Source organism: Ceratosolen solmsi, unplaced genomic scaffold (genome assembly GCF_000503995.2).
Source record: "Ceratosolen solmsi marchali unplaced genomic scaffold, CerSol_1.0 scaffold13, whole genome shotgun sequence".
NCBI lineage: Eukaryota > Metazoa > Arthropoda > Insecta > Hymenoptera > Agaonidae > Ceratosolen > Ceratosolen solmsi.
The window spans coordinates 1,439,474-1,455,540 of record NW_011948418.1 but is presented as its reverse complement, the minus strand read 5'-3'; the positions used below and the strand labels follow the sequence as shown (position 1 = coordinate 1,455,540).

The window sequence follows — 16,067 nt, the reverse complement described above, 5'->3', positions numbered from 1 at the left end:
TAGACGGTTATTGCGCATGCGTGTTGAGCACGGACAAACAAAAGAAACAACGATCGTCTCGACGAAACAAAGTGGAGCCGGGACGATGAGCCGCCCACGCGCCAAAAAATTCGGTTGACCTACAAACGTTTGATAAAGCCCGTGGGGTCGACGGCTCTAAAATGCATTCGTCCCGCGTCCCGTTTCACTTCTCCCCGGTCTCGTGCTCTCGCGCCGGCTATGATCGGCAATTTCGCAGAAGGACGAGCGGTCGCGTCGGCGGCTCCCGTTCCATCTTCGTATCTGTCATCGACGCTACTGTATAATAAATTCACAGTTGCTCGAGAGACTATAAAAAGGAATTTATTACTTTTATTAATGTCACGTATTTGCCCGTAAAAAGTTGCAATGCAGCGAAGAAATGCACCTTCCCTTGCACTTTGCTTTAAACGTCATTATTGATGGATAATACATATTAATGGGACGGCCTCTTGTCTTCATTGTTAATCCATATCGGTTGCCAAAGTACACTCGACCAATTCCATTAGTCGCGGTCATCGTGTATTATTATTACCCTACTTACAGAGTTTATCATTATTAATTATATTAATTCATTGGAACCATAGAGTTGTGTATTTCATCAGGCTTAACATTAAAAATACAAATTACCAATTAAGCCGTACAATTTTGAGAGCGCGAGTTGATAATTTGTTCTCTCTGTTAAATGTCTTTGGTCGTCTGGTTGTTTTCTAACTCATCCGCACCTTCTCAAATTATGCCACTACTGTTAAACAAGCTCTACGAATTCCATAATACGTCGAATAAAGAATTAATTTTCTTGCATAATTGTGATGGAGCGTGCGCAATAAAAAAAGTACGCGCTTTTTGAATAGGAGCGCGAGAATAGGAGGCTTAGAACGCGGGAAAAGTGACGCGTGCGAGTGGCATTCGCGTGCGTTTGACGGCAAATAATTTCATCGCGATACCGTACAATGTTCCTCCATACATTATTCCACGGCCGCTGAATGCCACGTGGATGATAGTAAGTCGCTACGCTCGTGCTCGCTACTACGGCGTCATCAGGAATAATGCAATTTTTGTGAGCAGCGTTTAATTGTCGAACGTGCGTCTCGGCTCTCGACGCTCTCTAATTACGCAGATATGCACGTACGCGATAAATTCACGAAAGTCTGCTTCGATTCCACCTCAGCCGACCGACAATTTAAACAGTTTAACCTCGCACAGCATTGTATGCGTACCGGCGCGTATTGAAATGGACTAAACCTCACCTAGACCTCAACGACAATGACATTAATCGCCGCTCCGAACGGTATTTCCATAGATAGTTTCCGGCACTACTCGATGCTTCCATCGCCACAATCATTCATTGATTCTCTAATATCCCCCCCCTGCCAACCGATTTCACTTACCTCTCTCTCACTCTCTCTCTCTCTCTCTCTCCGTCCGTCTAGCAGGATCGCCGCATTGCAGACACTATGATTCTTCGTTGCATTAAAATTTTGCCAAACTCTCGCCATCTTGGCTTCCGCTATTTCTCTCGTGAATAATATCCGTGAGGATGGCAAGGAGCTTGTAAAAGCCATTCCTTAAATCAGCAAACTTCGTCGCAAGCTGCACCGTAATCAAATGGCCCTCAGCGCGGTGCCTCGATCGTCGTGCGATCAATTGCGTAAGAATGAACGCGCTGTTAGTAGAAAGTGTGCGAAAAAGAGTTGCTAATGTAACCCATAAACTGTTCTTAGTAATTCGGCATTGTCCGTGTGATAAAGGGTGGTGGGGAGGGGGCATTTATTCGACCAGTTCGCTCATCTTAATTCTGCGTAATATTGTAATTTATACAATGCGCCAAAGCGTAGATTCCGAGGGCAACTTCGCCCGATAAAGTCCCCTTCGCACACCAGAAATCTCACCACTGCGTGCCCATATGGCACAGCCTCGGGAAATTATAATTATAAATGGCGCGAGCGCGCGAGTCGTCGTCGTCGTCGTCGTCGGCGGCGGCGGCGGCGGCGTATGGCTAAGTACAATGAAATTTATGGCGACGCAAAGGAACCATTAACCCGGCTTGCCAACTTGGGCGCGCGAGATTCGCCCGAAACTTGGAGCTCGGCCATGCATTAATTGTCCGAAATTAATTTTTCCGCGGATAAATCGCGAAATGACTGGTCCCAAAATACTTGCGCCCCGCGGGGCCAATAAAACCCCCGGGAGCTCCACTTATCACGGGCCGATGATGCGGCACTTGTTTCGTCAGGATGACGCGCGACGAGGAGCGAATACACACGCCCACTTTGCAAGTCAGCGCACGGGAGCTTTTCTATTTCCAACCGCCGGACTTTGTTGAAACTGTTGACTCCTGGGAATGGCGAGCAACCCCTCCGATAAATATGCTCGCGCCTTCTTGCGGAACGCTCAAGATGAATTTCGTGGAGATGACGGGTCATCGTATCGAGTCGGTGCTCACCCCCATTATGCCCAGAGTATCATAAATCGACTCTCTCTCTCTCTCTCTCTCTCTCTCTCTCTCTCTCTCTCTCTCTCTATCTATCTATCTATCTATGTCTCTATCTATCTATCTATCTATCTCTCTATCTATCTATTTATCTATCTCTCTCTCTACACACACACACACACACACACACACACAATTCTCCGTTGGCGTTTGTTTTCTCTGCGCGAGACGTTTCTCAAACTCATAATCCGTAACACACGCGGTTGGATAACGTAATATAGGATAATAAGGCTGGCGCGTCATGAGCGCATGAATTGCCATGGCATCCACGAAGTAAAAAGATGAGATAGAGATGGATCGATGATTATCTTCGCGTACGTCGGATCGCGTAGTGAGAATGGGTGAGCGCTGGACTCGTTCTGAAAAACATTTCACCTTCGGGGAAAATTTTTTTCTTCTGTTTTTTCCATTTGCGTGGATGCCATCTCGTTCGACGATGCGTTTTATTGGTGTAGTTACGAATCAAAACATCCCGCGTTATTTGTACATCCTTGAAGATGCGTCACTACTCGTGGATCGATGTGAAATGGGCCGCAGACGAGTAGCTCGCGTTCTTTTATTCGTATCTGCTTGTCATTGTCAGATCAATGCGATGCGGATTTCATAGTACAATTCCATTATTCGGATAGAGTTATTTTTCAATAATACAGAAATACGTGCAGAAGAACGTGTTATTACTGTGGGGACGGTGGAGGGAGGGTGGGTAGGGATACACATCGTAAGGGATAGCGATTTTTTACGATACAAATGCCATATTTACAAATTATTCACACTTTTTGTGTCAATGTCATGCTTCTCCAAAATGTAATATTTTTTTTCTCAATAAAAAGATTATTATCAGTTTAGTTGTTAAATAAAGCCAAGATACTGTCAAATTTACGATATTTTGTTCCAAATACCATCGGATAGGAGTTTGGTTTTTACGAACATAACGTAATAAAAAATAGACAATTATTTTCCTGGTTGCATGGTTGAGGTAGGCTCAATATCTCCTTAAATCAAGTAACTCTAATGCGTTAAAAAAGATTATAAAGACGTAATAGAAATGATATTCTATTCTATTCACATTCATAGCTTTCTCCCGAAAAATTTCGAAGAATTTCGAAAGCCACCGCTCGTGGTAATAACATCTGGACGCATCACAATGAAAGCCATGCGCTACTATACTCTCCCTCTCTCGCTCTCTCTCTCTCTCTCTCTCTCTCTCTCTCTCTTTCTCTCTCTCTCTCTCTTTCGCAGGCTCGTTCACTAGCTAGCTTGCCCGAGCCTCGTCTCCTTAACATTGAATAACAACGTCAAAATCAACATTCCAGCCGGACCAGTTTTTCTCGCAAACATTGTTCGCCGATCGTTACGTTTGCGCTCGAAGGCCCCTCCCCCCGCGCTCTCTGCTCGCAAAAAGTACATCGGCAACGATGGCCTCTCGACTTCTCTACCTCCCTACCCCACCCCCCTCCATTTAGCAAAGAAGAGGCGCGCGAGCCACGGCCCTTACTCCGGTAGCCCTTCGCTCTCCTCCACCCCACCCCCTCTTTCGCCCCACCTGTCCGTCGCTTTTTACCGCTGTCCTCCCTGGGCTGCGAGCGATATTTCGCGCAAGGGGCTGAAGGAGCCGAGGTGCGGCTTGGAACTACATCGGCAAAAAGTCGCATCGCTCAAGCGTTGATCGACGCTCATTGAGTTAACCGCGAGTCTGACGTTCTTTGACGGTGTCCTTGGGGGTGGAGTCGTTGCGGCGATTTTGGGAAAGGTCGCGTAGAGGCGGAGGTGACTGCCTTCGACGCGTCTCAGCACTCGCCCTTTATACGTCACTCATTGGCTGCTTTTTTCTCTATTTCTTCTTTTGCCTCAAGTTTTTTACACGCCGCTAACCCCTAACTTCCACTCTTGCGCCGATGTCATAGTTATAGGCACCGATAGAGATGTGGCAATAGTGACTCGGCAAATCGTCGGATCTAATCAAATAATCAATCATAAGATATTTGACCTTACAGGCGTTTTTAATGATGGATAATGATCGTAAATCAAGTACGTTCATGACTGTACTTGATATCCTCGTTGCGTAGAGCGAGTATCGTCCACAACTCCGAAACGCAACTTATCTCATCCAAATGCATAATACATGACGGCCGCGATCACCTTGCCGACACGTGAAAAAGTGCCGGTGCAGCTTCCTCTGTGCAACCTCTTTTTTACCCTCTTACCCATGACTCGTGTCCAATTCGCGGAATAATTCGTTATTAAAGATAGAATGCATCGGGCCCGCGTTGAAAGTATCTGAAGCCTCTGGAGAAGTCGCTCTTGGACTTTGGATGCACGTTGATTGTGTACTGGAGCTCGCGTATACTCGCGAACACATCGGTCGAAAGACAAACCGTCGCCCCACCCACGCGCACCGTCTCGCTCCTCTCTCTCTCTCTCTCTCTCTCTCTCTTTCTGTCTGTCTGTCTGGCTGTCTGTCTCGTCCTACAGGTGCTCACTCACGTTCGCTCGGACGAGACATTCGTCGCGGTAGTGTTCTCAGTCGCTGAGGGCCGTGAATTTCTCTCGGAGTTTCGACTCCCCTTCCTTCCTTCCTCTACTCATACACCCAACCCATACTATCGCACACTATATAATACCCCCCCCCCCTCTCTCTCTCTCCCTCGCACGCATGCACACAAACAAAAAATTTATATATATATATATATATGATTGTATATTATTTTATATATATTAATTATATATATATATATATATATATATATATATATATATGACGACCACTCGTATTGTCCTTTATTGTCGTGAGAGCGAAAAGGATTGCGGTGGTCAGCAAGTGACGAATCATCATCATTCGAAACGGACAGAAGCCTCCCTTTTTTTGTTTGCTTGTCCCCCCCCCCCCTCTCTCTCTCTCCCTCGCACGCATGCACACAAACAAAAAATTTATATATATATATATATATGATTGTATATTATTTTATATATATTAATTATATATATATATATATATATATATATATATATATATATATACAAACTTAAAATTTACATTGTATTACGCGCACGCGCGTATGTGTGTGTGTTACGCGTGGGCTTTTACCAGTTTCATACACCAGGCTGGTCGATTTATGTTATTTCTCAAATTTACACATTCCTAGATTCCAAAATACGGACATTCTTCAAACATTGTTAGAGCGTTGCCCAATATATAACACAACCATTTTCAAGATACCAAAATTTAAGTGCGAGCACGAAGCGACGATAGCCTGACGTTAAATTTCAATCGAATGCGTCAGATTCACATCTAATTAAGGGGTAACGAAACGAATGATGCACATTGTAAGGGGAGAATTAGAAGTCCGAAGCATGTGAAAATTGGCTTCCAATTGCCGGGAAGTATAAAAATTAAAAAATTATCCTCGCCCACAGCTTAATATCTGCTTTTTCTTATCCGCGAGATGAAGAATGGAACAACTATATTGTGCTCAGAGTTTCATAAAATTGTCTTATCCGCTCGAAGGGAGGTCACTTGTCAATCGCGTTGCAACTGGTTCCTCGGCTGTTATGATAATTCGCTGCATATGTCAGTGAAGAGACTAATTTCACGCCTTCTATAATGGGATGCACTTTTAATTATAGTTTTTGTCGATTTCGTGTACATAACGTGTGCGGTAATAGGCTTGTGAGGTATTTCTTTCCAACGAGCTAATCCTTATTGTGCCATTGATTGCAACAAAATTCATTCAATCAGTCTTTTAATGTAGAGGCAGAATCGAGAGTTACCTATTGTCAAGAAGTGGCAAAAACCGTCGGTTGTAAGCTATTAACGGGTGCGGGCCGCCGAGGAGGTGGACTGTTGTGGTCGCTTGAAAAAGAGATAATTCAAGAACGCGGGAAATTTGTTAAATAAAAAAAATTATATATATATATATATAAAGGTAATGGGGTCAGACGGCTTAGCTGCCTTTGGTACTTGCACAATGAATAAACTCTACATCTAGAGATTTCATTAATAATGGATATAATAAAGTGTGCAGGTATTTTGGTTATAGTACCTAATTTACAAATTTCCTATTGGTAATTAAGTTTTTAAAATACGTGAAAACAAAATTATGCATACTTAAGGGGCTGTCCTAAGTCCTAAAAAAAGAAAAATAGTCGGTGTGTTATGTAAAAAGCAATGGAGTTATCTAATACGAGCAAATATTTGAGCACCACAATGGTACTTTCAATTAAAAAGAATCTTTTAGGTGAGAAGATTTTTTTAGGCATTTATTAATATTGAGTACTAAAACAAAATTATAACAATAAGAACGAAGCCGAGGAAGACGCTTAGGAGTAGGACGATGATGAGGATGACGATGACGATGACGATGATGAGATTATAAGATGCAGTTGTGAATTATTGGTGGTAAATTGTAGATATCGCAAAATCACAGTCTCTATTCAAATAATGCGAAAGCCGCGGAATGCACTTATTATCCGAAAGTCGCTCATTTCCTCTGTCTGCAAATTATCAAACGCAGTTTCTGGCACAGTGCGAATGTGCTCACGCACGGGCGCACCTCTGGCCGTACACACAAACGGCCACTCGCGCTCCATTTACCAATTACGTCGCTACGCGGCGATCTTTCGCCGCATCGATCGATCGATCGCCTTTCTCGATCACGGCAGCACGTTATCCTTATACTCTCGCTTCTCGAATCGTTAATGATCCGATCGTGAATCGCGAATCCGCGACGTGACGCTACTCCCTTTATACACGTCGGCTTGCTTCTGCACGTGCATATATACATACAAGCACATAAACTCACATGAACATGCACGCGGGTGCGCACTGCTCTACTCTCTCTCTCTCTCTCTCTCGTTCTCTCGCACTCGAAAGTATCTGTGAGTGAGTGTGCACGGTTTTATGCGCGTCCTTTTTTTTTTTTTTTTTTTTTTTTTTTTTTTTTTTTTTTTTTTTTTGTACTTCTTGCTTATCCATCGGCCAATTAGGTCGATGCTGCCGATGTCTTTTTTAACGAGTCCTCTCCACCTTCCTACGCGAGCTTTTTCCTTGCTGGCGGTAATTTTTTTTCTTGTTGTTGTTGTTTTTTTTTTTGTTTTTGTTTTTGTTTTTTATTCTGCTCTTTCTATTCTTGGCTTTGTACACCTCTTATTGAACGTCATTACTTCTATCGATAGTTTTTTTCCTCGTTTCATTTGCAGTTGTCTTTGTTTGTGTCGTGTGTATATCTGTTGTTTGCTTACCTCTTGCCTCGATCCTTGCAATCTTCTCTTTTTCCTTTCTTCTCGTCTACGTTTGATAGACAGAACATGTTACAATTCCTTTTGTATTGATATTTAATGTCGATATAAGACATTAAAGTGAATTTTTATTTTAATGCAAGACTCGTATTTATGATCGTGCAGAGAAGGAGAGAAAGTGCGAATTCTAGTAGTCATTGAGAAAAATGATCGGTGCGACCGAAGAGCATTCACGTTTTCTCGTTAGCAAAGTTTTTGAACACGAAGAAATATCGTGACCGACACATCAGCGTTTAATTTCGCAAAGCTAATTAACAAAAAATAAAACGTAACGTAAGACTTCTCACGCCAATGAAGACCTGGACTATTCACCACCGTAGACCGTCTATTTATTACATATGCCGTCAGATGTAATAAACAGAAAAAATCGAATGGCAAAGCTGAAAGTCACCGTTCGATAATAATATGACGGGGGCAATTTAATCGATGCTCCCTTACAAGATCGGCGCACTTTCCTTAAAAGCTCCTCTCGATCTCTACTTTCGATGGCGCGACAATGATACCGTATATCACGATAGATGCTCCTCTCTGGCCGCCGATAAATCGTCGCGTCGATCGATCGATCTTCTCCCTTTCCTCTATCCAACGATATATTCTACTTTTTCGCTCGGCGACGCTCCCTATCAATCGATCAAGGAAAAGCCGCGCATGAATTTTCACAGCTCGCACGTATACGCGCACGTGTGTACGTGCCTCGTCCGCGATATCGTCGGGGCGCTCGTGTGATGCGCGACTTTTTTGCGCGCACTTACATTCCACAGCGAGCGCAGATTGGAAGAGGAGGAGGTGGAGGAGGTGGAGGAGGTGGAGGAGGCGGAGAAGGAGAAGGAGAAGAGGAAGGAGAATCGTCATACGAGCAAACGAACGACCGAGCGAACGAGTGAGAGAGAGAGAGAGAGCGACTTGCGAATCGGGCGGAGTGGTGGAGGGAGGCGATGAGACGTGTATGGACAGTCGTAAGGACGTAAAGAGAGATGTAAATAAAGAGGCTGTCGGCGAATTTTATGCTTGTTTTTCTTTCTCAGCGACGCGTACGTAAAAATATCTTGCGGTAAAATTTAGTCTATTTATCAGCATGTAGAAATGTTTTGGTCATTTGAATTGTTGTGCACTAATGCTGTTGACGGCCAAACATAATAGCACAAGTGCTTCGCTGAAAAAAATTGGACATTCATTACGCGCACTTGCGACGAAATTAATTTCCTTCTACCGAGAAGAAAGACGGCGAAATAACGTAACGCGAGGCCTGAATAGTTTGACATTTTTATTATCTCGCAATGTCCCACTTAACATATTTATCATCGAACGTAACAGTAACACTCTATTGAGAGCTGCTCCGATATTCATAAATTTCGCTTTGAAGATAAAAAGAGAAAAAAGGAGGATGAAAGTACAAAGAAGCCAACGATACTTCCAGGTGCGGAACAGGACGCCGAGCTATTTATGCTGTCGCGACGTACAGTTATCCGCAAAATAGACTTTCGTCCCGTTTAAAATGGCTTGGTAAGTGAGCGCGGAATATAATGAGATCGATCGCGCGCCCATTGGGAGAAACCGAATGCCGCCCGCGGGAAAATTGATTGGGTAAATGCGCGCGCACTGCAATTTCCGGCCATTAATGTGCCACTGTTTCACCTTCCGTTTCCATGTCTAATGAGTCGCGACTCCTTAAATATGTCGACAGGCTAACCCCCCCCCCCCCAACTCCACCCCCCCGAGCAACGAGTACTAATCACTTTTATCGAATTCTCAGCTTATCTGCTTATCGTATAGGAGATAACGAGCGCACACTTCGTCGGATCGGAGACGACTTTGCTAATATCGAGTCTGTGCTCTGCTGGAATTAAGAGTTTGTTGTTACGCACGGCCTAACCTAATCGAACTGCTTACGCCGACGATGAGCATAAAAATTATTTACGCCTGCGATATTTTAATAATCTTAATGCCAATTTCATGTTTTTTTCCAACATTTTCTTTCCTTTTGTTCTTGCCTTCTATCTAAGATAAACATTATACTATACAATGTATGTGTGGTTGGCCACACAAATAGAATTCTAACCTGGGATATTCAGCTGCTAAAGCGTATAGAAAAATTAAACGTATTTATTCAACTATGATGACTATAATGAAATGTGAAAAATTGTTTGGATTTGTAGGGGAAAGCTTATAGTTGTGTTGAAATTACAAAAACAAAAGAGTATGTAAGAGAGCCGTTGGTGGGAACGAGAAAAACTTTTTCGTTTAGAAGCGTTATGAAACGTGTCGATACGTCATTCCGATATTGTATTTATTGTCCTGTCTACATTTTTCTTCACGCCCGTTTCCTTTCCAATCTTTCGTTGTTTGGTCGATCGACTGGGACGCATAATAAATTTATTTCATGCAACGTGAAATTTTAAAAGGACAGCCACGCTTAATCTTGATGTTATTAAAATAAATGGATTATTAAATGATTATGTTATCAGTTAATTGTACGGTAGTGCTCGAAATGGCTATAAATAATATCTTTGCCACCAATAATTATTCACCAATGGCATTATTTCAAACGGTGATTTATAACATTGCCTTGTATGCGGAACGATTTTCCGAATTTATCAAAATCGGCAATAGGCGATGCTCGCGCGCTCAGGTACTTTAAACTCTTTTTCAACTCCTCCTTGTCGTCGGGCCGACCTGGCTATAAGCTCATCCCACGCGCGCGTTTGTATTAATTCTCGTTGTTAATGGTTCGTCGTTGCTTATTTGGACAAACAAACGGAGATTGAACATTGAACCGAGGGCTCGCGAGAAAAATCGCAGAAAGAGAGGAAAAAGGAAAATTTCGCCAGGCGAAATTCGAGCATCGGATTTATAATCATTCGCGTGCGCTCCCTATTTTTTTTTTTGTTGCTCTGGCGAATTAATCGGCTCCTTACACGCCGTTAAATTGAACGAGAGAGGGACAGAATCGAGGCCTATGAAATTATCTATCGCAACGCACCTTTGATCTCCTTTGTATTACGCGCTACTACGCTAAGATCAATTCACTCTTGTCTGCGTACGTCTCGCTCTCTCTCTCTCTCTCTCTCTCTCTCTCTCTATATATATATATATATATATATGTGTGTGTGTGTGTGTGTGTGTGTGTGTGTGTGTGTATACAGCAGCCATCGCGTATCTATCGAGGCTCCCACGGACGATAAGCGGGCTTTTACTGGCCAGGACAATACACGATATTCCCCAGTTTGACGAAGGATTCCAGTTGCGCGTACGCCTAACAACTTTTCTTCAAATGCAATTAGATTCTCTCGCTTATTGTTGCTTGACAATTGATCTACCGCGCGTTTGGATATTAACGGCGTTACGGGCATTCCCGAGGCGAGCGATTATTAATCTCGTGATGCGGAAAGGCGACCGCTTAGGTGTCGGTCATTTCACCTGTACTTCTTTTCCGTTCCTCCGAATGTCCGAAGTTTTAACATCAAATCTGTCGAGAATCGTATCGTCTCGTTCGACGTTCCTTTTTTTTTCTCGATGCGCCGTGGGTGGGTGAACTCTTCGACGTGGTCCCGCTATCTTTGTGTCTTTGTAATCATTCTAACGTACAATTTAACCTCGGATAGCCGGATTTCGATGACAGATCAGCATGTGATTGAAAAGTTTTACGTTCTTCTCGACATAACTAATTTTGTAAGATTTATATTCTCGTACTTAAAATGTGGACTAAAATTTATAAAAAAAATTAGCATGGGATCCGTGGCCTCATACGCGATTGCAAACGAGGTTATGTTTTTGTTTCTCAACTCACATTCATATTTCACATTTAATTTCATATGCTTGTAAATAATGTAAGGGAAATTGAGATTTTTATTTGTAAATATCGATAGTCAATTTTTCACAATAGTTTGCTTCTCAACATTACTGATAATATCAATAAAATTACACCTTCCATAAACATTTTACGCATACGCTGTTTGGTTAATTTTAATTCGACTATTGAAATTTGAGTATTAGAGTATTAGAAAATTAGAAAATACGTAAACGAGGAAGATTTTATTAATTAATTATGTTTATAAATTACTGGACAAGAATACAAGAATAGAAGTATCTTTGTATCTTGTTCACTATACACACAATATGTTACTAATAACTTCGATTAAAATGTCTGTAATTGACAAATGTGCTCTGTATAATAAAACTCAACGACGAACATTCTGTCACTAACACTTTAATGACATTGTAATACATGGACATAAATTGCATCGCTGGGCACTAGCCACTGAATTGCCCGCGACTGTTACTATCTATAACCTAAATTCCACCCCCATTCGAGCCCCGCTATTAACGAAACTAACGGCCCGATTCTGTTTCCCTGTTACAGGAGGACGCAGCCGACAGTACGGTGGTAGCCGCGGCGGGGAGAGTAGGAGGAGGAGTATCAGGCGACGTCATAGGGGGCCCAGGCGGCGGGTGCCGCGCTACCTCGATGACGATGGCCGAGAGTGCCGTGGAGGACGCTGCCGCAGCGCCGCCCGGACCGGCGAAGCCACCACCGCCCTCCTGCACGAACAATAACACCCTCGCGGCGACGGCTAATCGTAACCACCACCACCGCACCCTATCCTCCTCGTCTACCTCGTCCCAGCCCCGGAAGCGAAAGCGCCTCTCCCAAGTGCTCGACATTCTGCAGCAACACCGGGGTGGGTCGCCCCTCGACTCGGCCAAACACTGCGCCAATAGCCAGGCCGCCGCGAGGTACGACGGCAATGGGGCCCTACCTTCCGAGGGCGAAGACGAGGACGTCTTTAGCTCACCAAGATCGACCTCGAGGTCGACTCTAGAGAGTCCGGGGCCGCTCACTAGCCTCCCGACCCTCAGGCCCAAAGAGGAGCGGGAAGTGGAACCCCCGAAGCAACGTCACAATCACAGCGGCCAGCGTCGCAACAACAGTCGCCATCGAGGCAACGGCCACCGCCACAGCAGCGGTAACAGCAACGGCAATGCCAACGCTAATCCCAACAACGGCAATCACCACCATCACAACCGTAACAACAACAGCAACAGTAAGAACAATAACAACGGCAGCGGTAACGGCAGTGTCAGCGGTGGCGGTGGTGGTGGTGGTGGTGGTGGCGGCGGCGGCGGCGGCGGCGGCGGCGTCAGCGGCGGTAACGGCGGTAACGGCGGTGGTAACGGCGGTGGCGGTGGTGCCGGTGCCGGCAACGGCCCCGGCGGTCAAGTACCACCACCGATCTACACGGGCTGCAGCTGCCTGCACTGCTCCACCTCCCCCATCGTCATGCCCTCGCCAACCTCGCCCCTCACGCCTCTCACGCCGCTGAGCTTCGCGCCCCTCGCCCCGGTCTCGCCCTCCTCCATCAGCTTCGAGCACTACCTGCACACCAAGTACCTGCCCAGCCTCACTCGTAACCGCAGCCATTCGGACTCGGACGAGCCCAGCTGGGAGCATCACCAGAGCCAGGGCCAGCGTCCGGCCTCGTCGATATCCATCTCCTCGCTCATGGGACACCTGCCGCGCTGTGGCTCCCTCGACTCCGAGACGACGGCCAGCCCGCAGGACTCGCCCCTCGATCTGTCGATGAAGGGCCTCCTGGCCGCGGGAATGGTGAGGCCACCAGCGCTCCAGCTCCTGCCCCCGGGCCTCGTCTCCCGAGGCTCGGTAAGCGTACCCGTCGTACGCGGCGACGTCGCCTCCCCGACGACCAAGGAGAGCGTCGCTGTTAGATATAACCTTGAGGTCTCGCCGGTCGTAGAGGAGATGCCGCCGGGGGCTGACGTCGCCTACGTCTGCCCGGTCTGCGGCCAAATGTTCAGCCTCCACGACAGGCTGGCCAAACACATGGCCTCGAGGCACCGGCGCCAAGGCGCTCAGGACTCCAGCGCCAAGGCCTACCTCTGCGACGTTTGCAAGCGCAGCTTCGCAAGGTCGGACATGCTCACGAGGCACATGAGACTGCACACGGGCGTTAAGCCGTACACCTGCAGGGTATGCGGCCAGGTCTTTAGCAGATCCGACCATCTCAGTACGCACCAGCGCACCCACACTGGCGAGAAGCCCTATAAGTGCCCGCAGTGCATTTACGCGGCTTGCCGGAGGGACATGATCACCAGGCACATGAGGACTCACTCGAGGTACCTCGACGTCCAAACGCCCAAGCAGGAGCCCAAGTCAGAGATGCCCGAGAGTCCGACCGGCTTCAGCAATGGGCAGCAGGCGCCCGTCATTAAGACCGAATGACGCTTACCCGCTGGATGATTAGCTGGACCCAAGTTCCATTGGCCTTGGCTCACCGGCTCTCCCAAACTCAGGCAAATCGGAGAATGGGATCGGATTGAGCGAGACACATAGAAATAGATAGAGATGGATAGATACGTATGAAGATGGATGGATAGATGTGGCGGCGGCGGGGGAGGGAGGGGGGAGAGCGAGAGAGCGAGAGAGCGAGTGAGAGATAGTGGGAAGGGGTCGAGAAGAGTGAGAGGCTCGAGCAAGGAAGCCAAGAGACCGTATGTACGGCATCAAGAGCGGATCGGATTAGGGAATTTGGAGGACTCAACGACAATGGTGGAAGCTTATAACGCGTGATACTTTATTGTTTGTGGATCTCCTTAACGCACAATTTGAACCCAGTCGTCTACTTATACCCAGATCCACACACATGTAGGTATACGCGCGCACAGACAAAACGACAGAGAGAGAGAGAGAGAGAGAGAGAGAGAGAGAGAGAGAGAGAGAGAGAGAGAGAGCACGGAATCAGCCTCGATCAGTATTATCGCATCTCTATACAACTACAAATTTCTCTCACACGCTCAAGCTCTCTCTCTCTCTCTCTCTCTCTCTCTCTCTCTCTCTCTCTCAAACCCTCTCTTTCTCTCTTTCTATCCAGTGATTCCATTCTCTTCATTCTTTATTCGTTTTTTCCAAACGCTTACTACCGAGAGAGAGAGAGAGAGAGAGTGAGAGAGAGAGAGAAAATGTGCGTTTGTGGGTGAACGGGTGGGTGGGTGGATGCATGCGGGTGTATGTGAACGCGCGCGCGAGAGAATGAGAGAAAAGAGGGAGGGAGACGAGCAGTCTTTCTTTTTTCTAGCTCGAAAAGCTTGATATTCGCGTTACGTAGTTGTAATAACGGTTTGCTCTTCCCGTTAAAAAAAGGACTATTGTTTTTCCTGTCTCTCTTATATTTATGATGATTTAAAAATCTTTAAAAGAAAAAATAAATAGTCGATTCGCTTCTTCTACTCCTAAATTTATCTCATAACTACCATTTATACTTGGAAAAGATATGCCCGAGAACGCCATCATTTACAGTAACTGCGGATTTATATTCCCAAGTCCTACTGTTAAAAGTATACTCTCCTAAAAATGTACGCGTTCGTAAATATATCAGATTAAACCTAATCTCTATATGTGTAATAACCTACGGCACGATTTGGGTTCACGATAATCGTATTTAAGTATATTTTTATATATATTTTATATATGATGTGTTAAGTATGATGGCGGTGAATAGATTTAAAAGAAAATTGACAATTTTTAATTGGCAAGTTTAAAAAAGTATTATTCATATAAGTAGGTTGTTTCTTAAAAAAATAAAAAAATAATAATTTTCTTTTTAAACGAGAAACGAGCTCTCTAAAAATTAAAAGCAAAAGGAATTAACTTAAGTTTAAGACGCGCAAGAGCAACAGGAATTCCTGCTTACGTGAGAGGAGAAGGAAAAAAGGAGGGAAAAAAAACTACGGTGCTTACGTAATTGTTGTAACGAATTGTTGTAAATATTTGTAACAAGCCACGAGATACTGCAAGTATATAAATTTATTGTTCTCGTTATTAAATTTCCCTATTCTTTGCCTTCTACACACGCGCAGTTCTTCCTATTGCGGATCTCGCGAAAGTATCCATAATGTGCCAAATTTTCAAGGTCAGTCTAAAGCGAACTAACCTAATCTAACTCTCCGATTGTCATAACGTAACGCACGTAATCGTCTCCTTCCAAATTGTTTCTGTCGATTCACTTTCTCGGAGGACATGAATGCGTATGTTGCTGCTCTCTAATGGAAGAAAAAGAAAAATATTAATTATAACACTTATTTATTTGTTTGCCTTTTATCCGGCGTTCGGCAACGAAAAAAAATGCGAATGCTGGCTAGTGCGACCGAAGTTTCTAAATTTCGTCATCCATTGACGCAACATTATTTATTAATATATATATATATATATATATATATATATATATATATATATATATATATATAT

General features: G+C 44.8%; 1 protein-coding gene across 1 annotated transcript in view; it reads left to right on the top strand.

Annotated features, from left to right (window-relative positions):
* klu (zinc finger protein klumpfuss) overlaps positions 1–14,196 on the top strand; it is a gene marked incomplete at its 5' end in the record, with an annotated part of 96,737 nt that extends 82,541 nt beyond the window's left edge. The window contains 2 exons of the mRNA XM_011497229.1: positions 12,168–12,849; positions 13,027–14,196. Coding sequence (XP_011495531.1) covers positions 12,168–12,849; positions 13,027–14,045 — 1,701 coding nt within the window. The remainder of the gene's footprint in view (positions 1–12,167; positions 12,850–13,026) is intronic.
* Positions 14,197–16,067: the final 1,871 nt, after the last annotated feature.